Below are 25,452 nucleotides of genomic sequence, written 5' to 3' on the forward strand. Positions count from 1 at the left end.
ATTTAATTGCATGATGTATCGGTCATTGTGTATTTATTTAATTTAGATAATTAACGTGCATGTTAGCGTGTCCGTAAATCTTTTTTTCTTTAAACTTGAAGCAAGTTGAACGCATCAACGAGGAAAGGAAGGGAACCTTTCAGTATTGATGTTAACATTCATAGCAACCAATCCAGAGCTTATTACAGTCAATGAGAAGACAATAAGCCAGAGTTTTATAGTATAATGTTTAATAACGTTTAAACATAGTAAATACTCGAAACATGAAATATCAATATTTAATACAATTATCACATTTAAACAATGTCAATAATAACATACATTTTGTAGAAATGTAACTTTGACAAAATCTCTTCTTTACTACTTCAAGCTTCGTTCAGTAACCTCTCCTTTTAATCCTCCTTATAAGCTCTGCCATTTATTGCATCTCTCACTATTCCACACTACATTTCAAGCTCCTTTCAATGTATCTTTGTAAGCTCCTTTCATCTCTCCATTTATTTATTCTCTCGTTTTAAATTCCTTTCAAGCTTCTTTCAATCGCATATCAATCTTTTTCTTTAAAATCAATATCGTTTCAATCTATTTTTAAAATCTGCTTTTAAACTCTCTTTTCAAGTTCATTCAACCACCTTTTATATTTGCTCTCAGTTCAAGCTTCCTTCAATACTTTGCCCAGTTCCATAGCTCAATACATCTGCTAGGTTCCTGTGTCATTGCGAGATCTACAACATCAAAGGGATTTCGGAAACGCATGTGGCCCTACCCGGATCTAGACGTCCTTTATTGATATTCCGGAAGTGCAAAGTGTGATATACAGTGCACAGAGGTACTTTTTTTGTAATAAGTATCGGGACATTGGGGTGTTGCTTCTGAGCGCTGAGCACTTACAGTAAACGTATCTGAGCGCTGAGCACTTACAGTAAACGTATCCGATGGGAATAATGGGGGTATACGTCAATCACACTGATATCACAGTAGGAGAAATGACACTATATAAAACACGACACATAACAAAACCTGTGATAGCGGCCACCTCTGTATAAAGACCCTGCTTCAACAGACTACTTTATCGGTAACCTTAACACAATATGGGCTGTATGTAATGACGTCATTTGTAACAGATGCTACATCGCTGACGAATGGATTTTTTTCTCTGTCAAAACACAGGAGCAGACTAATAAGTGTTTTCTTCAGGTGCAAAAGTTACTTATTTTTCACCATTACCAACATTAAAAAGTTTGAACTTCTTATTTTACTTCAAGATAAAAATATCAAAGATAATTAATTTCGTACTGTGTAACATAAGGGGGAGAATCTTTCATTACGAGATATATAAACCCATCGTCGGTAACATCTATGAGAAAACATCGTCAAGTTACATATAAATTGCCATCAACCTGTCTCTCTCGCCAAACTAAATATCTGAATCAAACATAGGATATGTACTCGGAAATTCGTAAAAAAACACCTGAATATTGAAGGTATGATAAAGTACAAAGAATTCCTAGTAAGTTTCCTAGATATTACAAGATTCGTCATTTTCTTTATAAAGCCTTAAATTGCGTCTCTTCCCTGGCTATAAAAGATCACATTGCAGATTTTTCATCATCGCGATATACACGTAAATGTAAGGTCGATATTTATTATTAGTATTTGTCTACACGAAAGAATGCTGGTGTCCTTAATGCCCTCTTAATCGATTAACCAGATAAAATCACTTAAGTCGAGCTGTCTTTCTTTCTTTCTTTCTGTCCTTCTTTCGTTCAGTCTTTACAGAACAGTTTGCAAATGACACCACTTCAATTGTAGCTGATCAGAACTTAAATAGCACTACAATTTCTATTGACTTCAGCCAAATGTCCGAATTTAATTTAACTAACCGTTTGATTTGAAATAAAAATGAAACAAAATCAAAGTACTCATTATTAATTCTATATGTTGTTATTCACTTAAATATCATTATATGTGCATAGGTCTGTTATGTCAGGAGTTGTACTAGACCAGCACAATCTTTTAACGTAATCTACATAATCTAACATCACATGTACAACGAAAACGAAAGTGAAAATAGACATTATCACAAAGGTCACCAAAGAAGTAACGAAACGCTCTACGTTTTCTTTGTTCATTTCGATGATTTCGAGGTAAAACAATATCACAACATTTTCGTTATTACAATTTTTAACAACATTTTAATCTTCTCGTTTACAAAACATTGCACATTTTCTTATAGAAACCTAATTGATAAAACTTAAAACGCAAGACATGTACAAAAATATTATTACATATCTATCAACTCACTTCGTAGCAGAAAGTGGTTACAAAGCTTAGCACCGTGAATGACGCGGGCTGTATTCTTAATAATTAATATACATAAACATAAATGCTTGAGTGGTCTAATATTTGCTTTTTACTACATTATTAAATTGAGATGGATCTCTTGAGAATTTTTTTTTATTTGCTTTTACCTTTCATAACCTTGGTTTACAAATAAATATGAGTAGTAAATGGAAATTAGTGTTTCAAATAACACAAACATAAAATGTTTCGTTATTTTCACGATGTAACAAATATTGTATGATAAAAAGTTTTACAAAACTTACCATTTTTATTTTGTGGCTGTTTAGATTTAACAGTAATTTCACTCGGCAACAAATTCGTTGACAACGTCATCATTTGCGTTTTTAACTTCGTTAGATGAGACATTCGATTGTTTTGTTTGATCCGACACATCCGGTCTCTCATTCTGATGACGCATTGAAACTTCCGGATTAATGCTGGTGCCTGCTCGAGCCGAAACAAAGTTATTCATTTCGTTTGACTCTACAGATCTTCTCCGCAAAATTTCGCAAGGTAAAATGTCGAAAAAAGCTGTTCTAAACTGTTTGTTCGTACATATATAAATAATTGGATTCCATACACACGCTGTCTTTGCGATATAAGGTGGTAATCCTGCTACCAGAAGAGGGATGTCGCTGGAATTTCCGAAGGCTGCCCAGAAAGAGACAATGGCATATGGCGTCCAACAACAAACGAATACCACTTGAAAAGAAATGTAAAATATCATTAATAAATTACTTTATATGTAGTATGATGGCGTATTTCTGGTATCGTATTGTTGTAGGTCACGTCACTGTAACTCGACAAAGATAATTACATCGACCAGTCGAGTTATAACATGACTAGTTGAAATATTTATGTCGACAAATTTAGGTCGAGTTATGTAAAGTAAATTTGCCGAGATAATTACATCGACCAGTAGAGTTATACCATGACTTGTTGAGATATTTATGTCGGAACGTCGACTTACAAATGTACATCATGGGAAGTCGACTTATATCCTGGAAAATTGACTTACCTTATTACGACGAGATCCACGATAGTAAGTCACAATAGTGTAACTCGACTTTCCAATGTCGTGTTAAAACTCATCTTACCGACATAATTTTCTCAACAAGTCATGTTATAATTCGAATTTCCGACATAACTACCTGGTCAAAGTCGAGTTACCGTAACTCGACCTAAACTAACTCGATGACAGAAAGATGCCATCATATAATCATCAAGTAATCAGCAAGGAAAGTACAGTAATATTATCATAGTTGGCTACCATGGACATAAAATAAGATAAATCGAATTTTCAAGATATAAGTCAACATTTGGACAATTCCTATCTTATTAAATTGTGTTATAGTTGTCGACATTGATGCCCCAACAAGTTGCTTTCTTACTCAACTGTTCTATATCTACACATTTTTCTGACAAAGTCGAGAGATAGTAACGCGCCCTAAAATAACACGATGACAGAAATACATTTGTTAGTCACCATTGTTATAGGCAAGGCATTATCCTCAACATTCCAGGGTTATTATTACTGTCGTAATATCTACCTCTAGATTATTTAATAGCAACAATAAAGGTTCTGCCGGCGACAACAGATGAACACTTAATTTGGTCCATTGATGTACACCAATTAATTGAATATCGGTACATTGTGGTTGATTTGATAACTTTGAAGTTGGGCATCGCTGAAATGAGGTCAATTTCACACGAAGAATATTTTGACATGAAAAAATCGTGTAAATTCCGGTCAAAATCTACATGTAAAGTGGAATATTTTATGAAAATTTTAGATCAAGTGTTTTTTACTCTAATTGACTTTTTTGCTGTTTTGGGGTAAATTTTACCTAAAATATTTCATCTAAGTTTGACCTGAATTCGCCTGAAGACATTTTTTTTCTGCGTAGTAACCCCTGGAGTGTCGAGGATGATCCAAGTCATCCTTGAAGTATCATCAGAATTGATAATGGCCCAGATGTTGATATTACGACAATGATACATGTGGTAACATCTGGGATATAAAGGGTGACCCAGGGATTGATATGACGACAGTGATAGTAACATCTGGAATAAAGAGGATGACAAAGGGATGGATATGACGACAATGATAGTAACATCTGAAATATAGAATATGACAAAGGGATGGATATGACGACAGTGATAGCAACATCTGGAATATAGAGGATGACAAAGGGATGGATATGACGACAGTGATAGCAACATCTGGAATATAAAGGATGACAAAGGGATGGATATGACGACAGTGATAGTAACATCTGGAATATAAAGGATGACCCAGGGATGGATATGACGACAGTGATAGTAACATCTGGAATATAGAGGATGACAAAGGGATAGAGATGACAACAGTGATAGTAACATCTGGAATATAGAGGATGACAAAGGAATATGATGACGACAGTGATAGTAACATCTGGAATATAGAGGATGACAAAGGGATGGATATGACAACAGTGATAGTAACATCTGGAATATAGAGGATGACAAAGGGAGGATATGACAACAGTGATAGTAACATCTGGAATATAGAGGATGACAAAGGATAGAGATGACAACAGTGATAGTAACATCTGGAATATATAGAGGATACAAAGGGAAGAGATGACAACAGTGATAGTAACATCTGGAATATAGAGGATGACAAAGGGATAGATATGACAACAGTGATAGTAACATCTGGAATATAGAGGATGACAAAGGAATAGAGATGACAACAGTGATAGTAACATCTGGAATATAGAGGATGACAAAGGGATGGATATGACGACAATGATAGTAACATCTGGAATATAAAGGATGACCCAGGGATAGATATGACAACAGTGATAGTAACATCTGAAATATAGAGGATGAAAAAGGGATAGATATGACAACAGTGATAGTAACATCTGGAATATAGAGGATGACAAAGGAATGGATATGACGACAATGATAGTAACATCTGAAATATAGAATATGACAAAGGGATGTATATGACGACAGTGATAGCAACATCTGGAATATAGAGGATGACCCAGGGATAGATATGACAACAGTGATAGTAACATCTGAAATATAGAGGATGAAAAAGGGATAGATATGACAACAGTGATAGTAACATCTGAAATATAGAGGATGACCCAGGGATAGATATGACAACAGTGATAGTAACATCTGAAATATCGAGAATGACAAAGGGATGGATATGACGACAGTGATAGTAACATCTGGAATATAGAGGATGACAAAGGGATGGATATGACGACAGTGATAGTAACATCTGGAATATAGAGGATGACCCAGGGATGGATATGACGACAGTGATAGTAACATCTGGAATATAAAGGATGAGCCAGGGATGGATATTACGACAGTGATAGTAACATCTGGAATATAGAGGATGACAAAGGGATAGATATGACGACAGTGATAGTAACATCTGGAATATAGAGGATGACAAAGGGATGGATATGACAACAGTGATAGTAACATCTGGAATATAGAGGATGACAAAGGGATGATATGACAACAGTGATAGTAACATCTGGAATATAGAGGATGACCCAGGATGGATATGACAACAGTGATAGTAACATCTGAAATATAGAGGATGACCCGGGATAGATATGACAACAGTGATAGTAACATCTGAAATATCGAGGATGACAAAGGGATGGATATGACGACAGTGATAGTAACATCTGGAATATAGAGGTTGACAAAGGGATGGATATGACGACAGTGATAGTAACATCTGGAATATAGAGGATGACAAAGGGATGGATATGACGACAGTGATAGTAACATCTGGAATATAGAGGATGACAAAGGGATGGATATGACGACAGTGATAGTAACATCTGGAATATAGAGGTTGACAAAGGGATGGATATGACGACAGTGATAGTAACATCTGGAATATAGAGGATGACAAAGGGATAGATATGACAACAGTGATAGTAACATCTGGAATATAGAGGATGACAAAGGGATAGATATGACAACAGTGATAGTAACATCTGGAATATCGAGAATGACAAAGGGGATATGACAACAGTGATAGTAACATCTGGAATATAGAGGTTGACAAAGGGATGGATATGACGACAGTGATAGCAACATCTGGAATATAGAGGATGACAAAGGGATGGATATGACGACAGTGATAGTAACATCTGGAATATAGAGAATGACCCAGGGATAGATATGACGATTGTGATGGTAACATCTGAAATATAGAGAATGACCCAGGGATAGATATGACGACAGTGATAGTAACATCTGGAATATAGAGGATGACCCAGGAATGGACAACTTATCCACCAGCAGTAAGCGGAATAACTCACCAATCATGATGAGGATTGTAATGGCTATATTCCGCTCCAGCTTTAGCTTCCGTTTCGTCACACGAGTGCCCACATCCCACTTATTGTTTCTAGATACGGCCCGAACCTGCAGTCAAAACAGACCTAAGTTTGATAAATACGATAATACATTGATAATTGAGAAAGAAAAGCTTACAGTACCGAAAAGCTGGGTAAATTGACGAGGCTATATTTTCAAGATTTCGCGGAAAACGATATTGTGATTTTGAATATTTGATCTGTGTAATTTTACTGTATTTGCAAATGTCATACTTATCTGCCCTTGATTGTATTGATTGTGACGCCATGTGTATGCGAGTGGGACATGATCATTTTTTCGGAAAAAATCGCCATGGATTTCGCTTACAAAATAATGACGTCACAATCGATACCTACTAGCATTTGAGGCAACTCTGAAATATGCAAAGACGGAATACAGAAATATATATTTATGATAACAGCGCAGCCCTTCGTGCCTGAAGGCACAGCTGTAACACATACATGTACATGTGTATATGAAAATATAAGAAAATAAGAAAAAAATCCATCTTAAAAATCCATTCCTATGTACTGACAGCTTCAGTTTTGCGGCCGCCAATTTTATAAAAATGGGGAGGGGAATAATGGGTAATCATCATGGATATGCTGCTTTGAAGTAAGCTCATTATATCATCGAGCGGTTCAAACGCTCTTATGACCTGACAAACGTAATCTTCATCTGGCAGAAGCTCAGTGTTATCGCTCTTCATGTTAAAGCGTCCAAGTGATTTAACCCTTATTATGTATTAATAATGCGTAACCTTGAAGCTAATTCGCGAAATTATTCTCTTTCAAAATTTTATTCCCTCATATTCAATGAGAATTGCGGAATTTTAGACCCGTGAAAATAATTGGCGATTCGAATAAATTGGTACGTGAAATGTTATCTTCATACGACACAATCAATATACAATATACATTTAGATATTAATGAGGACGCGTGGCATATCAGCAGGAAGTCATTAAAATGCAAAGTTTGACACGTACATGTCATAATGGAGAGTCAAAATGATAAAGTGATCGAATGGTTGCTTTGCTGGTCTACGATGAAAGGCAAAAAAATGGTAAATAAGGGGAACACAACATATGGCTTGATGATTGATACCCATGTGTAACCTATTGGCAGTTGTAAACAATAGCAACTAAAAGATTACATCAAATAATTAATCTCACAACTTTCTACAGAAAAACTTACACAAAAATGTCAAAACAGAAACCAAAACGCCAATCTATAAACAAATTTAAATTCTGAAGGCGTCTCCAACACGCCGCGTGACTGCTCATGCTGTCTTATTGCGCAGACTGCTTTGTCAAGATATTTGATTGATTGCTTCCTCGGGCCATGATATGTCAATTTCATAGCCTTGTTAATATGCCCACCAAAGTCCCGGTAATGTTTTAGATTCTCCTGTTTTATTCAGACCCCGATTAAAATGCGTGAATGTCGCTACTCGTACATCTGTTTTAAACGGCTCAATGACCAGGAACATTTCAAGTAACCCGTTGTTAGTGAAGAAACAAACGAACTGGGGAAATCACATATTTACATTTGATGTATGTAAGCATAATTAACCTGTTGGTCATCATATTTATTAAGATCATGTTATATCTGAGTGATGTTTTTCCCAAATATATATTAGGACTAATTGATCTTTGATGTTATATGAATCAAAAGTTGTCGATAAGCAAGTAAAAAAATATCAAATTTAACTCGACCGATATAATTACGTATTCACAATGATGGTTGATTTTACACTTATCATCGATAGAATGTTTGTAGCTGTTTAGTGCAATACATCTCTTAAAATACTAAATCAGTAAATTTTAACACAAATATCGTATAACCGATTAATGCCACGGATCAAAATATCGCGAGGATAGCAATGTCCCGCGAAACTGTTAAAATATCAACCTCACAACCAGCTGTAAAGTATTCGGTCTTTATAGACTACAGAGTTAGCTCCCTTGCGGGTAGTTATCCATTGTGACGTCATTATTTTGTGGGCGCAATTTACGCAGTTTTCTCCGAAGAAAGTATGACGTTATTCTTAACAACACATGCTATCACAATCGGTTCCTACCCACAAGGGCAGATAACTCTGTTTTATATAAATACAGAATTATGGTTGCCTATGTAACTTTGATGCATGACACCACATCGATTTTCATCAGTGCCCTAGATAACATACAGTTCGAGATATTTTGTAAACGTTTACATTATGAGTTGTTTGTAACCAATGTTTGATCACAATGATGAAATCATTCCCCCTGAATACATATTTGACCTAAACCAATTCACAGACTGGAATATAGTTGTTTTTGAAATTTCAGGCGTGAGCTAAGGGAGTTTAGCAACAATATCGAAAGAGCTTATGTATTTGTCGCCACGACATATGAAAGTTAAACGGGAAATATTAATGCCTAATTGTTTTTGTTTTTCATTCTATAAATTGTCAGAATCATTACTTAAAGGGCGCATCAGGGTTATGGGGTCGTAATCTCTTTTAATAATGAACATGTCTTCAACTTGACAAATGTTTCATATAGAAGCCAACATTTGGATGTGAACAGGGCGATAGACGATCCACTTATGCCAATAAAAGTTTGTTTTAGGCTTCCTCAATTTTCCTCAATACTTTACACTCATATTGAATACTCATAAGGAATCGGACCCCGACTCATCATCATCATCCACCCACACACATACACAAGTTCAATCGCGTGGTAGATTAGACAGGATGTGGTCACTTGCCACACACATACGCAATTTCAATCCCATGGTAGATTAACACCGCTTCACCAATGTCACACAGTTTACACAGGATGTGGTCACTTGTTTATTAACAACGCCTCACCAATGTCACACAGTTTACACAGGATATGGTCACTTGTGTATTAACAACGCCTCACCAATGTCACACAGTTTACACAGAATATGGTCACTTGTGTATTAACAACGCCTCACCAATGTCACACAGTTTACACAGGATATGGTCACTTGTGTATTAACAACGCCTCACCAATGTCACACAGTTTACACAGGATATGGTCACTTGTGTATTAACAACGCCTCACCAATGTCACACAGTTTACACAGGATATGGTCACTTGTGTATTAACAACTAACAACGCTCACCAATGTCACACACAGTTTACACAGGATATGGTCACTTGTGTATTAACAACGCCTCACCAATGTCACACACAGTTTACACAGGATATGGTCACTTGTGTATTAACAACGCCTCACCAATGTCACACAGTTTACACAGGATATGGTCACTTGTGTATTAACAACGCCTCACCAATGTCACACAGTTTACACAGGATATGGTCACTTGTGTATTAACAACGCCTCACCAATGTCACACAGTTTACACAGGATATGTCACTTGTGTATTAACAACGCCTCACCAATGTCACACAGTTTACACAGGATATGGTCACTTGTGTATTAACAACGCCTCACCAATGTCACACAGTTTACACAGGATATGGTCACTTGTGTATTAACAACGCCTCACCAATGTCACACAGTTTACACAGGATATGGTCACTTGTGTATTAACAACGCCTCACCAATGTCACACAGTTTACACAGGATATGGTCACTTGTGTATTAACAACGCCTCACCAATGTCACACAGTTTACACAGGATATGGTCACTTGTGTATTAACAACGCCTCACCAATGTCACACAGTTTACACAGGATATGGTCACTTGTGTATTAACAACGCCTCACCAATGTCACACAGTTTACACAGGATATGGTCACTTGTGTATTAACAACGCCTCACCAATGTCACACAGTTTACACAGGATATGGTCACTTGTGTATTAACAACGCCTCACCAATGTCACACAGTTTACACAGGATATGGTCACTTGTGTATTAACAACGCCTCACCAATGTCACACAGTTTACACAGGATATGGTCACTTGTGTATTAACAACGCCTCACCAATGTCACACAGTTTACACAGGATATGGTCACTTGTGTATTAACAACGCCTCACCAATGTCACACAGTTTACACAGGATATGGTCACTTGTGTATTAACAACGCCTCACCAATGTCACACAGTTTACACAGGATATGGTCACTTGTGTATTAACAACGCCTCACAATGTCACATTCACGGCATGTATTAACGCCTCACCATGTCACACAGTTTACACGGCACACAGTTTACACAGATATGGTCACTTGTGTATTAACAACGCCTCACCAATGTCACACAGTTTACACAGGATATGGTCACTTGTGTATTAACAACACCAATGTCACACAGTTTACACAGAATGGTCACTTGTCACCTGTCACACAGTTTTTACACAGTTATATGGTCACTTGTGTATTAACAACGCCTCACCAATGTCACACAGTTTACACAGGATATGGTCACACTTGTGTACACAGATATGGTCACTTGTGTATTAACAACGCCTCACCAATGTCACACAGTTTACACAGGATATGGTCACTTGTGTATTAACAACGCCTCACCAATGTCACACAGTTTACACAGGATATGGTCACTTGTGTATTAACAACGCCTCACCAATGTCACACAGTTTACACAGGATGTAGTCACTTGTGTATTAACAACGCCTCACCAATGTCACACAGTTTACACAGGATGTGGTCACTTGTGTATTAACAACGCCTCACAATGTCACACGTTTACACAGAATGGCATTGTGTATTAACACGCCTCACCAATGTCACACAGTTTACACAGGATATGGTCACTTGTGTATTAACAACGCCTCACAATGTCACACAGTTTACACAGGATATGGTCACTTGTGTATTAACAACGCCTCACCAATGTCACACAGTTTTATGGTCACTTGTGTATTAACAACGCCTCACCAATGTCACACAGTTTACACAGGATATGGTCACTTGTGTATTAACAACGCCTCACCAATGTCACACAGTTTACACAGGATATGGTCACTTGTGTATTAACAACGCCTCACCAATGTCACACAGTTTACACAGGATGGTCACTGGTATACCCTCACATGCACGTGTGTATTAAAACGCCTCACAATGTCACACAGTTTACACAGGATATGGTCACTTGTGTATTAACAACGCCTCACCAATGTCACACAGTTTACACAGGATATGGTCACTTGTGTATTAACAACGCCTCACCAATGTCCACAGTTACACACAGTTTACACAGGATATGGTCACTTGTGTATTAACAACGCCTCACCTTGCACACAGTTTACACAATGGTCACTTGTGTATTAACAGTCACCAATGTCACACAGTTTACACAGGATATGGTCACTTGTGTATTAACAACGCCTCACCAATGTCACACAGTTTACACAGGATATGGTCACTTGTGTATTAACAACGCCTCACCAATGTCACACAGTTTACACAGGATATGGTCACTTGTGTATTAACAACGCCTCACCAATGTCACACAGTTTACACAGGATGTAGTCACAGGATATGGTCACTTGTGTATTAACAACGCCTCACCAATGTCACAGCCTTTACAGTTTCACAGGATGTAGTCACTTGTGTATTAACAACGCCTCACCAATGTCACACAGTTTACACAGGATGTGGTCACTTGTGTATTCGTTATATGCTTAATCGTAAAAAATAGCAAATTTCGCCAAATCATATAGTTGGTATCCTTATAGCAATATTTCTTGATTTAAAAGATTGTAGCAATGATGGGAGAATACCAGATTATTCCGTTGTTAAGCTCTGTTGGTGCAACAGTCCACACGTGGGTAAACATCATACATGAGAACCGCTTTGTATAACCTTTGATCCAAGATATGTTTGTCAACTGATGGATGCTGACAGACGAAATGGGATTTACCTGGTGATCATAGGGTATTTTCAGATATACACATTTACGTGTTATTCTTATATATATATTTAATATGCATTTTTGTTGAATCTGTACATATTTGAACAAAATTAAGCAAAGAAAAAATCATAAGGATCATCGATGTTTAGTTTGTAGAGCATTCATAAAACATTTTGAGACTTTACAACTTACACCCTCACATACATATATATAAATGTATATATACTATTTTATGAAATTTGACGAGTTCAGTACAAACTGTATATGTTTACCCGCCTAACATATCAGCCTAAAATCGTATTAAAAAGAGGTTATTACATTCTATCTCCTGTAGGTTGGTTACTTGTAATGTACATGTATATGCCTGCTAAATGTTTGACGCAAACCCAACATGGACATAAATAGAATGATTTTCCATGTTCAACAAAGCATGCATGAATGTACATGAACACATGTGCACAGATTTTAACAAAATGCCTTATAAAATGAATATAATTTGGTTTGCTAAATCTTTCTGACGTCATTCAACTTAAGTTCCAAACTGCCACCAGTGTGAAGGCCATAACAGACGCACGTCAAAATAGATGCAGATATAGTGTGCGACCAATTGTAAAGGTTGATCAAAAAGTTCGATCTATAAAGACACGTATTTCACAATAGCATCGTTAGAAAATAGAAACAAATGTGAAATCATAGGGAGAAGGCATATGTCTGTCGCACGATCTAATTGAATAAAAAAGGCTTGAAATGAATTGCATTTCTCCAATCAAGATAGAAAATGATAGTCACGTTATCATATTGACGGGCATTACTGTTTAATCCATATAACTGACGTGTTTGTAGTAGTCAGTGATTAGAGAATATAAGATTGCAAAATCGATTTCTGAAGCGAGGAAATTAATTATGCTTTATTGCAGATTATGGCTACTGACAGCGTTTATTTCGTTGCGTTAAATAACAATTAAATGATATGTATTGGCATGAAATAATGCTCGTCTACTTAGAATGATATTGAAATTTCATGCAAATTGATACCGCTACCACATACAAAATCAATAACATGATATTCGATCTATTTATTATCACTTTCGTTCTATTATGATAGTACATCAAATCAATTTACATTACAATTCTAGCATACAAATGTTCGCATTACTATGAACAGTTTCCGAAACCTAGTCCGATTAGATATACTACAAGTATTTTCTCTTTAATAGTTACTTGTGTTTATAGTTAATGTTGTTAAACTAAGGGGGATTAAACTTTTGTGGATTTATTTCAGTAAGCAGTAATTTGTTTAGTAAGAAATCGTGATTACTTTATATGAAGTCAAAATTTAATTACATGATATTGCATTCTTAGCAGATATCTTATTAGATGAATGTAAAATGTTTACCGCAAATTGTGTAAGATATTCACTATCAAGTTATGTATGTTCTTAAGTATTGAGATTTCCATTCCAATATTTCTTATTGGTCGGAAGGATAAAAAAGCCTGAACTAGCCATAAAAACGTGCCGATTATTGATAATGATGAACTTCCTCAATGTATGACGGAAATATCACGAATTCTGTCAAATTATGATGCGACATTACCAGATTTGAACAATGAAAAGCTCATACAACTTCCGAGTGACATGCTGTCAAAACGCATGCCCGAGGAAAAACTGAAGGCAAATATCGTCCGTTCGCAAATACCGACATGTAACATGCTCCCAGAATGAACCATGCAATATGGCAAAAATTAGCCACAACACTAACAGGACAAGATTAAGAATGTGAAGAATGAAATCATCCTTTTTACAATCGATAGCTTGGAATACTTATGTTTTAACACTCAAACCGTATACGGCTGTTATCATACGTAAGATGTGTTATTTGGTCAGGAAGCTTTATTTTGTTCCCCTTTTCATTTAAATAAGATTGATAATAGAATATTCTATGTGAGCCACGTCGATCGTAGCCTCCTTCAAAAGTCGTCCACCAGCATTATATAGCCAGAATGCCTGGTATGAGTTTAAAGATTCTGAAAAAGTATTGATTCAAACTGAAATTAAGAAGATCCTTCGAAAGGAAGTCATAGAAGAAGTAGATCATGTTGAAGGGGTAATATATCTTAACACATTCACTATATTTGCAAGCCTTAGCAAGCAAAAATTAAAATTTCGAGAAGAGATTCAAAAAATCTAATATAAAATGAATATAAATTTAAGATACTTTTTATCACATAATTACAAAAACCTACATTATGTAAAGAATTTTCATTCAAAATATATTCCGAAAATCCAGTAGAGGCCGCAATTTTGTCCAGCCGTCCTCGAAATCTTGACGTCACGTTATTTTTTTTCTAACGTCATTTTTGTTGGTTATGTCAAACGTCACAACGAATTTCCAGCCAATGAAAATCGGTCCAGGTCATATAACACTAGTGACATATGTAAAAATATTAAACAGTCAAGATCACAGGTTATCATGCAGTTTAAGTGATAAAGTAACATTAAAACTATAATATCATCTTTATCCGCGTTTACTATTATAAATGGACAATCTTATGGAACTTTGCCATGAGGGATTTTTTTCTTGTTTTTTTTTTTGTTATTGAAAGACCAGCTTTGCCAAGGAATATTTCAATTTGAGACCAACAAAGAGTTCTTGGCTGCATTTACACGTATTTAAAAACGGTTGAATATGGTCGTTAAAATGTTAACATTGGAAATGACAACTTTTGTGGCATGAGTGACAGGGAAGCGGGTCCAATATATTCACGTTATGGGCTCCAAGAACATCTCGTTTAGACAAAACAGTGTATATATCTTTTTTGAAGAAATGTTAAAACAATCACGACCACATTTTCATCAAAGTGGATTGCTGTTTCACGGAAAATTTCTCTTTCTATATTGTCACACGACTACAGGATTACCTTAAATGTACAACAACACTTACATATCTATTTTTAGCTACCAAAAACCACATTTGCCCATTTGCAAAAGTACTGTTTTCAGTTTCAGATGGATAAAACCAGTACTCGAAAAGGCTTGAATCGTTATCTTTATTTACACCACACAGCACCAGAGCTACGTCCATGTTGGCTACTTATCAAGCCAATGTTCCAATCGCGCCTATAACGCAAAATGCAGACTGGAGCAATACATCAACTTTCTTCAAACTTTATAAGAAATAGTTTGTTTGTTTGCTTGCTTATTTTAACGTCCTATTAACAGCCAGGGTCATGTAAGGACGGCCTCCCATGTATACAGTGTGTAGCGTGTGTGAAGTGCGAGGTGCGTGTTTTGGGAGACTGCGGTATGTTCGTGTTGTGTCTTCTTGTATAGTGGAACTGTTGCCCTTTTTATAGTGCTATATCACTGAAGCATGCCGCCGAAGACACCAAGCAACACACCCCACCCGGTCACATTATACTGACAACGGGCGAACCAGTCGTCCCACTCCCTGTATGCTGAGCGCCAAGCAGGAGCAGAAACTACCACTTTTAAAGACTTTGGTCTGTCTCGGCCAGGGGACAGAACCCAGAGCCTTCCTAACAGGGGCAAACGCTCAACTCAAGGCCAAAAGTGAGACGGTGCCAAGGAAGGCATTAGGAAACATAAAGTCAGTTAGGAAGAATAGAAAAGATAATATCCTAAATTTAGTCGCCTTTTACGATCATGCAATAGGGGCAGCAGGTACAATTCTAACGCCCTACCTGCAGGTCAACTTTATAAGAAAAAAATTCTGAAGTAGATCTAGAGGGAAAGTTTTAGCCAGGCCATTTACTTAGGAGATAAGAGGACTACAATCATACACAACGGTGTAATCTAATTTCATATCTTACGCTCATTTCTATTGGTTAGATCTTTGAGGTTATTTATCCATAGACCGAAAGAAATTATCTTAAAATTACGTCAAGTAATATGACGTCATACATACAGAACGCTTTCGCAGTATTTTTAGAAAGCGACAGTCATTGGCCAAACTGAACTTTTGGATAAGATATCAATTCACCTCAACGCATTTTTTATTGTAAAATTAAGTAAAATCAAGAAAATGCGTGCCTATTTAGTACCTCATTAAGTTACATATATCTAGATTAAAATATAAGCATTATCGCGTCTATGAAAAAGAATGACAGTCCGTTTTTTGTCTATAACCCAAAAGATATTGAGAATAATGCTTTAATATCTTTGATGACTTCGCGCGTTTTTACTGTGACGTTCATGTATTTTGTTTTCATCGTGACTTTTTAAAGTGAATATGTGTATGAAGTTTCAATGTTCATGAACTTCGATTCGAGATAAGTATGACGATCGTATTTTGTTTGTAACTTTTGTTGAATTCATAGTGAGGCATCTGTTTATAATGGTTTTAGTATTTTTTTTCTTGACTGCTGTCTTTGAACATCCCAGGGGATCTCGTAGTACTATTCAAAAGTGAGGACAGAATTGAGAAATGATATGAGAAGTTGAAATGTGATTGGAATTCTGTCTTCGCTCCTGGTGGTACGTAAAGATCACGTGTCCACCCTTTCTATTTGGGAGATGTTGAATATACAATGTACAAATAATTGTAGGTGTGGATTTCCTGGACTTTATATCTATCTTTTGCTATTGATTACATTACTTGTATTAAGTGCTCACTCACTGGTAAGGGTATCACTGTATGTACCAACAAAAGTAAAGACAGAATTCAAATAAGAAATTAACTAACTTCCAGGTTTCCAATTTTACGTTATTCCGAGAGAACAAAGATATATAAATGATGTAATTCCATTGAAAACTGAAATCTTGTTATTATTCACTTAGCATATCCTAAAATCAAACTTCTATTTTTGACATATTTTATATTATTTTTCGTGACGTTTTAGTAGGTATAAAAAAATGTGTAATCAAAGTTGACTGTAACACAGAGTTTTAATATATATCATATATTTATATACAAGTTACACTAATTAAAGTCTTGATTGTATTTAGATAGATACTGAAATACAAAACCCTTTCGGAAATAACAAATGCATGTTTGATCAGATAAGGAATATCATTCAATTACGTAGAAAGCGCTATAAAGTTGACAAAGGCGATAGAATGCAATGCGTTGGTAAAGTAAAGGCGACATAAGCGAGAGAACGCACTGCGTTTCTATGTAGACGATTATGATGGCATACATGATAAATGAAGTTCAAATCAATATTGTAGAAAGCAGGGTATACTATTTCTGGTTTCACGAATATTAAATCCTGGCTTTACGTTCTGTTGTTGGTAATATAAAGTGTAGGTGGAATTCCTCTAATATTATATTACCAGTAGTATGATTTTGATAAGGATTCATGTGTTACAGGGTTCCAAACATTCACGCTTTTCTCAAGAGACTATTGAAAGGTTTCAGATGTTCACGCTTTTATCGGTAGGCTTCCGATTTTAGTGCCGATATCTCAAGACAATTTTTCTCGCACAACGCGAGACGAAAGTCTGACGATATTGGAATTTTACGTCATGAAAATAAATCAATAAATATGACAAGAAACATCACGAAATAATTTGACTGTAGTAGGAAATAAACGCACAACACTTTATTTAGCTGCACGTGCATGCATGTCACCGTGTAAAAGTGTCCTCTTTGAACAGCCACTTCCAGGAAATTTTACGGTTGGCAACCTCGATGCAGATTTTGTTTAAATGATTTTAAATTCTAGTTTCGTCACGATAATATACACTTAAGTAGTGACGTAAACTGTTGTTTAACTAAGAAAGAATCTGGATTTGGTTTTGTTATGGTCATCTACAATCGTCAATAATTCAGGAAAGGAAAGAATTTCATTTTTTTTTGGTATAAGATCTCGTCAATAACATTTGTTGAAATGAGCCAATCGTCAACAATGCTGGTCATTGACATCACTTACAAGCGCAACAATAAACATACTTTTTCATGCAATGGACTTAATTACATTTCTTTTTCTCGTTTTATATCATCTTGTAAAGTCACTGACATCCTTAGAGTGTTTTATTCAATACCCCCTTTTGTCTTCCTTGATTTTGGTTTTACTTTCATGGACATGTTCTGGTCCTTATTTTATTCTTATCATTTAAGATATATATTCTGAATAACATATTTAAAACATTTTATTTGGCATTAATGCATCCTTCTTGAGAGTGAGTGCGTTCTGTTCCCAGATGAAAATATAGCACGATCTTTTTATCAATTCTGGTTTTCTTCGTGTTAAGAGCGGGCGAATAAGATGGTATACGAATCCGTATATGGTGCTTCAATATAGAAAACACAAACCCCTGGCTTAAAGCTTTTGGATAAAAAGGAGGATATGTACAAATTAAACGGATTTGACAAAAAAAAAAAAAAAAAACCCAAAAAAAACATCACGGCTTCATTCATCTTTGTAGGTTTAACTATCGTTTCATTGCTGTTTGTTGAGGTAGTATGCCAAGTTTCCCTTATTTAATAAAAATGCTATCACTCTTCTCTATAGTAGGTGACTGGTGACGGCAAGATGCTGTAGATTAACACTTATAAAGAAATCCTGTTTCCGACCCGAAGCTCAGGGCGCCTTCCGCTCGCTAGAATTATGATCCAAATCAATTATATAACTGTCTAACTCTTATATTTTTCTTCTTATACATTTGAGTTAAAAAGTAAATAAATGTGAACGCAACTGATGATTTGGTTTCAGTAAAATAATTTATTATCGACAATAAAATCCTCAAATGATTTAGAAAGGTCTGTGCTTTAAATATTTACTGGAAAACTCCGAAAAATATAGTTATTCCGAGGAATTAAACAAAAAAATGACTTTATTTAATTTGGCTGCATCCGTCAAAACAGGTGACGCTTAAATAACGAATAACTGTGTAATTTTACTTTACCCGACCAGATTATAAGTTAGACAATTATTCGTTATTCGAATAACGAATAACGAATAACTGCCCAACTTTACCTTGCTGGTTTAATATTGCGATATGATTAATTTAAATGTACTCATAATCATTTTCGCGCCCGATTGATTATCGCAAATTTAATCACACGTAACAGAACGTTGGTTTACAGCAGATGAGATATATGTAATCAACATTTACTGATGGATAACAACCAGCAATTAAACAGAGGTAAAACGAATTGTTAATTGACGAGTGTAATGAAGTCTCCGCGGACGCCACGCTTAACACCACATTCAATCTGTGGATGTACCCAATGGCATTTATACATAAATAAAATGTGTTTACCAATTCATGCAGACCGATCAATTTGGTTGATCTGTCAACTGTGTCGTTAACTATTTGTTGTCATACCATTAAGCTTCTTTTGATATAAGTCTTGCTTAGATTGTAATGCGAAATTGTTGATCATAATTAAGAAATTCTCTAGCATTCGAAAGATAAAAATCAGTCGGATTCGTTTTTGACATCTATAATGTTCTAAAATTTGCAGGACAGCCTGGCAGAAATATTGCAGGCTGATAAATGTATTACAGAACGAATTAAAGATGCAATTTAGTTGATTAAATACGACAACATGAAGGATAATTGAGAGTTATCATATACAGCACTTGTCATCGCTGAACTCTATGTTAAGCTTTGTCTGTGGGGGTAATTATTGTAATGGGGCTTTGTCAGCTACATTTGTACAACCATGTGTCTCTGAGAGATAACATTATGTTCGCTGATAATTGTTTACTAAGCACGCCATTTCTGATAGTTGTTTACTCAACACGCCATTTCTGATAGTTGATTGTACTGAATCGCTGTTTATACACTCGCCGCATTAATAATTACGATGTTTTTCTTTGCTTTTCTTTAAACAATTCGATCTTCATAGATATATATAATCTTGAGTGAACGAATCAATTGATTAAATATGAACATTGTGTGGAAAATTACGTGTGATTTTGTGGGTTGTATATATTTCTTTTCATTTTAGCCATGTTTTTTGTTGTTTAGAATATTGTCAGTTCATTCTATGTGTATTATTAAGTGTGCTTGAATATATTGTCACTATTTTACTCTCCACGCATCTATATATACTGCTACATATCAATTATATAGGGATTGAATGTATTTTTCTAATTTTCTTAGCGGCTACGAATAACAGAAGCTATCAACATATCCAGTGGAGCGCGTTAGAATAGATTAGAATAGAATTTTACACTTGTGACTACGTAATATGAAATTTATCAAAGTTAGCACCTCACGAGATGAAACATAATAGAAGATAATCTAATGCAACACATTTCTGCTCATATACTTAAAAATGACAAAAAGGAAAAATGCACGAAATATTATATTTTGGTATTGATATTTAAAAAAGAACTATGCCTGTCAAAACGCCGTTGTCACTGTACAAATATGTGTTCTTACTGGTTTATGTATTAAGTGAAAATGTTAATAATTGATATCTTTATTGGTCGAGTGAAAAATATCACTCTGTAAAGAGTAATACACTATCTACCAGTTATTACGATAGCTAGATTCTGGAACATCCGGCTAAACCAAGTATTGTTGACAGCATCTTTCTGTAGCAAATATCACAGATTCAGATAATTTTATTTCCTTGTATTTAAGACATTGGAGAGTTGACATAAACCTATACAATATATAAATGCAGACAGTGCTTGACAAACATATAACGACATTCTGCATAACAAAACAGGTACATTTTAATGATAAATTATGTATATATACCGCTTCATAAGACATAGTATCTATATTTTTATAATGCACATTTTAAAATCTTGTAATATTAATTAACCGAATTCAGAAATTAAATTATATCGTAGCTTTAAAGCAGAATCTATATATTTTCCTAATCTGTTTATTTTCCAATAAATTCTGGGTTGATAATAAAAGTACCCACTTAAACACACTAGACCGTCTATAATAATATGATTTAATATATATATATTTTCTTAAATCAGAGTAAGAACTGCTTTACAGAACTCACACAACATTTGAATTTTCTGACGATTCCTATATCTTCCTTGTTCAATATTCAAGTTACATTATGTGTACTTAGTCTTAGACGTGCAATGTTCTCCATATACTAAATCATTAAGTGCTTTTTTTACCCCTGGTATTTTTTACAGAAATTTTAAATGAACCTTTGCTATATCTAAGGCTTTATGAAAACCCCAAACTTCCGCACTATAACTCAATATACTATTTACATAAGTGTCAAATACAGAACATTGTGTGCTTACGTTAAATTGATGATTTCTGAACTTACTATTGAATTGCAAAATAAGCCTTACTGCCTTGTTCAGCAACATGCTTTTGAGTCACATTAAATTTCACATTATAATTGAAAAGCATTCCAAGATAAGTGAATCGGTCAAAAATTTGTAATTCGCTTCCAATGTAAAACCACTTTTCATCGTTTCTAATAATGCCCCCATTCCTAAACACAACTACATGTATTTTTGTCTGATCAAAGAATAGCTCTTCTTTTGACCCTCAAGAGGTCCTGATAGTATATAGATCTGGCGACGATCGGTCGGTGTCTGCCACTGATATGCCTACCAAACCTATGCACATTTCCAAACTCGATTTTGTCACGGATGTCCAGTTCTGTATCAAGACAGTCGCGAAGCTTGTTATTAGTCATCTCGTCCATTGACTCTCCAACTAGTCCCGTGAAGACCAATTTATTTCTCATAGAACGACATTGCAAGTCAGTAACAGTTTCACACGATTCACTACAGTATAGTTACTTACATATATTTCACACATAAGCGGAACATCTGAAATCGACATTGATCCTTTAATCAATAACTCGATAAATGTCAACACATACACGTTTCTCACCTGCATACATAAAGGCAAATTTGGGCGTTTGCCTGACGAAGGTAACAGTATTTCAATGATATGCATTGTAACATTTACTGTTTATTTGTTTGTGTGTTATGTTTGTAGCAGTCTAGCACTGTTCGATTAACAGCTAAGGTAACAAACAAATCACCGCCTTTTTTCGACAGTGTTGTGTGCTGTTCTATTTGTGTGCTAAGTGCTATATTCCTGAAGAATACTGCTAGATACACCAAACAGCACATTTCTCCCAGTCACATATTATTCCGAATTTGTATATTACAGAGTTATCTGCACTTGTGGGTAGGTATTGATTGTGACGTCATGTGTTTCGGAGCCCAACGTCATACGTTTCGGAAAAAACGACGTGAATTGCGCTCACAAAATAATGACGTAACAATCGATACCTACCCGCAAGGGAGCTAACTCTGTAATATGCAAAGACGGAATACTCACAACGGGTAAACTCCTTTTAGCACTGTAATACATAATTATACACAGGCTATATTTCATAACGTGAATTTTATTAAAGTTAACGTGAAAATGATCTAAAGTTAAAATGAAGTTAAGTGAACGTGAACTTTTATTAAAGTCAACGTGAAATTCATATAAATATAGGCAAAGAAAGCAAATTTTACTTGTAATGTACCGTTTGCAATTCACTTGAAATTCATATGTATGAATATTGCCCATATGTTTTCCCACAAGGTAACGTAACCCGAAGCATTGCTCACAAGGACTAACGCTCAACTCAAAGCCAGACTTGAAGCGGTGTTACAAGAGAAAAGAGAAAGATGAAGATAATTTCGGATGACTTGTAAATATAAGATTCCAAATCCGATCGTTTTATACTTTGACATAATACAGTACATAAAGTCCACAGATACAAAACTATTACCAAGTGTCCATGACGTCATTAAAATTAACGGTACAATTACTAGATCTTAACGCCAGCCATATAACTACTATAGCTATATAATAGGGAAATCCGACGAACGAGAAATCGACTTGGAATGGCCTAACATGAACATACCACTTAGTCTGTTATATTCGGGGGAATATTTCGCGATTTCGCGAGAAATTACTATGACCACGAAACAATGATCAGCGAGTTATTCAGACATGGTTTAAGCATATGTATACATATACCCTGATCGCCAGAAAGAGGAAAAATTTAAAACCGCTGTTTAAATTTTTATATAGAATCGCGAAAACTTCTTTTGGCTATGGTATGTAATTGTCATTCCCTTGTAATCATGTTGCACGTATATGCAAGATATTTGATAAAGACAATACTTACACGTAAAACTATTTAGGGACAATTTAAGTTCACTTACCGTCCTGTAGACCTGGTGATAACAGAAACACATGATGATAATCGGGAATATGAAACATGTAAAGAAAATGACAACATTGTAGCTGTAATCCTTGGCATTCGTCGTGTCCCATAATACAGCACATGACGTCATCAGTCCCTCCAATTGGTACGAGTTCCATCCAAGAAGTGGAAGCATTGCCCAGAAAAACCCTAATCCGTAGCATCCAACGATAGCACAAACAGCAACACGTTTCGTCACTAAAGCCGACTTCATAGGTAGAGCAATGACGATGTATCGGTCAATTGATATAGCACATAGGAGATAAAGACTGGTCAGGCCGAGAAAATACACAAGGAAACCCTCAAAGACACACGTTGGGTAACCTCCGACCCAATGGTGAGAGAAACTGGACACAGCGGCCAGTGGAATAGCCAGGACTAACATTAATAGATCACACGTCGCTAGGCCCGCTACAAAAAGGTTTGTTGGAGAGCGAAGATGCTTATGTTTTACAAATATCAAAATCCCAAAAGAGTTGGCGAAAATTCCGACTAGTGTTGTTATAGTCAAAACTGTTCCGATAATGTTGTGTCCAATGGCCGAAAAATCGATCCTAATCCGCTCCTGGTACAAAACACTGGAGTTTTCAGTAGTTTCCTCCATCTCAAAAACAGTGCGCAATCTGTTTTAATTTCCTGGTTATGATGAAAATAATTTCAGTGAATTTTAAATTTTCCTTGTTAAGAACAAAAAAAACCGCGGTAGTTGACAGTGATAATTGTGAGTATTAAGAGTGTGAAATGCTCACATGATTGACATAGTCGATCGATGTATGATACCAACCTTCGATACCAGCGCTCGCGCTGTCTCCGGCGGCTTGCGACTGAGTGACAGTTGATGTTGGAAACCAAGAACTCATTATAAACGTTTTAGTTATCTGGCTGTGACACGATCCTATACAAACATGGTGACACAACCACACGAACATCAACAACTACATAATCTTGGTTCCCAATGATAATATAAAAAAACATTGTTTATAAAGTTTTTGACCTTTAATAGAAGAAAATGAAAAAAAATATATATCAGTTTTAATATTAAAAAAAGAAGTGCATTGTAAGAAGTTTTACGACATCATGTTTTCTTTCCATAAAACAATTATTGCACATATTTCCATACCTGAAGTTATCACGTAAAGAAAATATTCATAGAGTATCTTACATGAGTGGCTATGTGATATAAAATTTTATCTATAAAACAATCAAAAAAATCTTTGCTTGGTTTTATACCAAGATCGCAATAAGCGAAATAGATATCTATTTCTGAATTCAGGGGCGGTTTCGATGTTTATTTCTGCTTCCGGTTCCGGTTTGTGAAAGACGACGGGAAATGGAAACAACTTCAATTTCATGTCTACTATAATTATTCAAACAACACTATGTTCAGGTTAACGCTCGAATGTGTTTCAAATGTAGTTTCAGGACCGCGGCAACGCATGCGTGCCACTCCGTGCGGGACGTGGACGAAGGTTTTTCAGAATATAGTATTTCCACGTTACCATGACTACATTTATTTACACAAACATCTTACCATTACAGAACTTCGTTCTCGGCCCGCACTGATTAATCCCACCGTGAATAAAAGTAATTATCCACTATACTGTAACCACAAGATTTCAGATCATGTCAATTACAAATCTGCCATAATCACAAGGTCACTAGATCACTTATGCT

General features: G+C 35.6%; 1 protein-coding gene across 1 annotated transcript; it reads right to left on the reverse strand.

Annotated features, from left to right (window-relative positions):
• Positions 1-907: 907 nt before the first annotated feature.
• Positions 908-24,513, reverse strand: LOC138330914 (visual pigment-like receptor peropsin). The gene is made up of 3 exons (XM_069278397.1): positions 23,738-24,513; positions 6,690-6,795; positions 908-3,045 (listed from the first exon to the last, which is right to left on the reverse strand). The coding sequence occupies exons 1-3, from the start codon at positions 24,380-24,382 to the stop codon at positions 2,645-2,647; spliced, it is 1,152 nt and encodes a 383-aa protein (XP_069134498.1). The 5' UTR covers positions 24,383-24,513; the 3' UTR covers positions 908-2,644.
• Positions 24,514-25,452: the final 939 nt, after the last annotated feature.

The sequence above is a fragment of the Argopecten irradians genome, chromosome 9 (genome assembly GCF_041381155.1).
Source record: "Argopecten irradians isolate NY chromosome 9, Ai_NY, whole genome shotgun sequence".
NCBI classification, from domain to species: domain Eukaryota; kingdom Metazoa; phylum Mollusca; class Bivalvia; order Pectinida; family Pectinidae; genus Argopecten; species Argopecten irradians.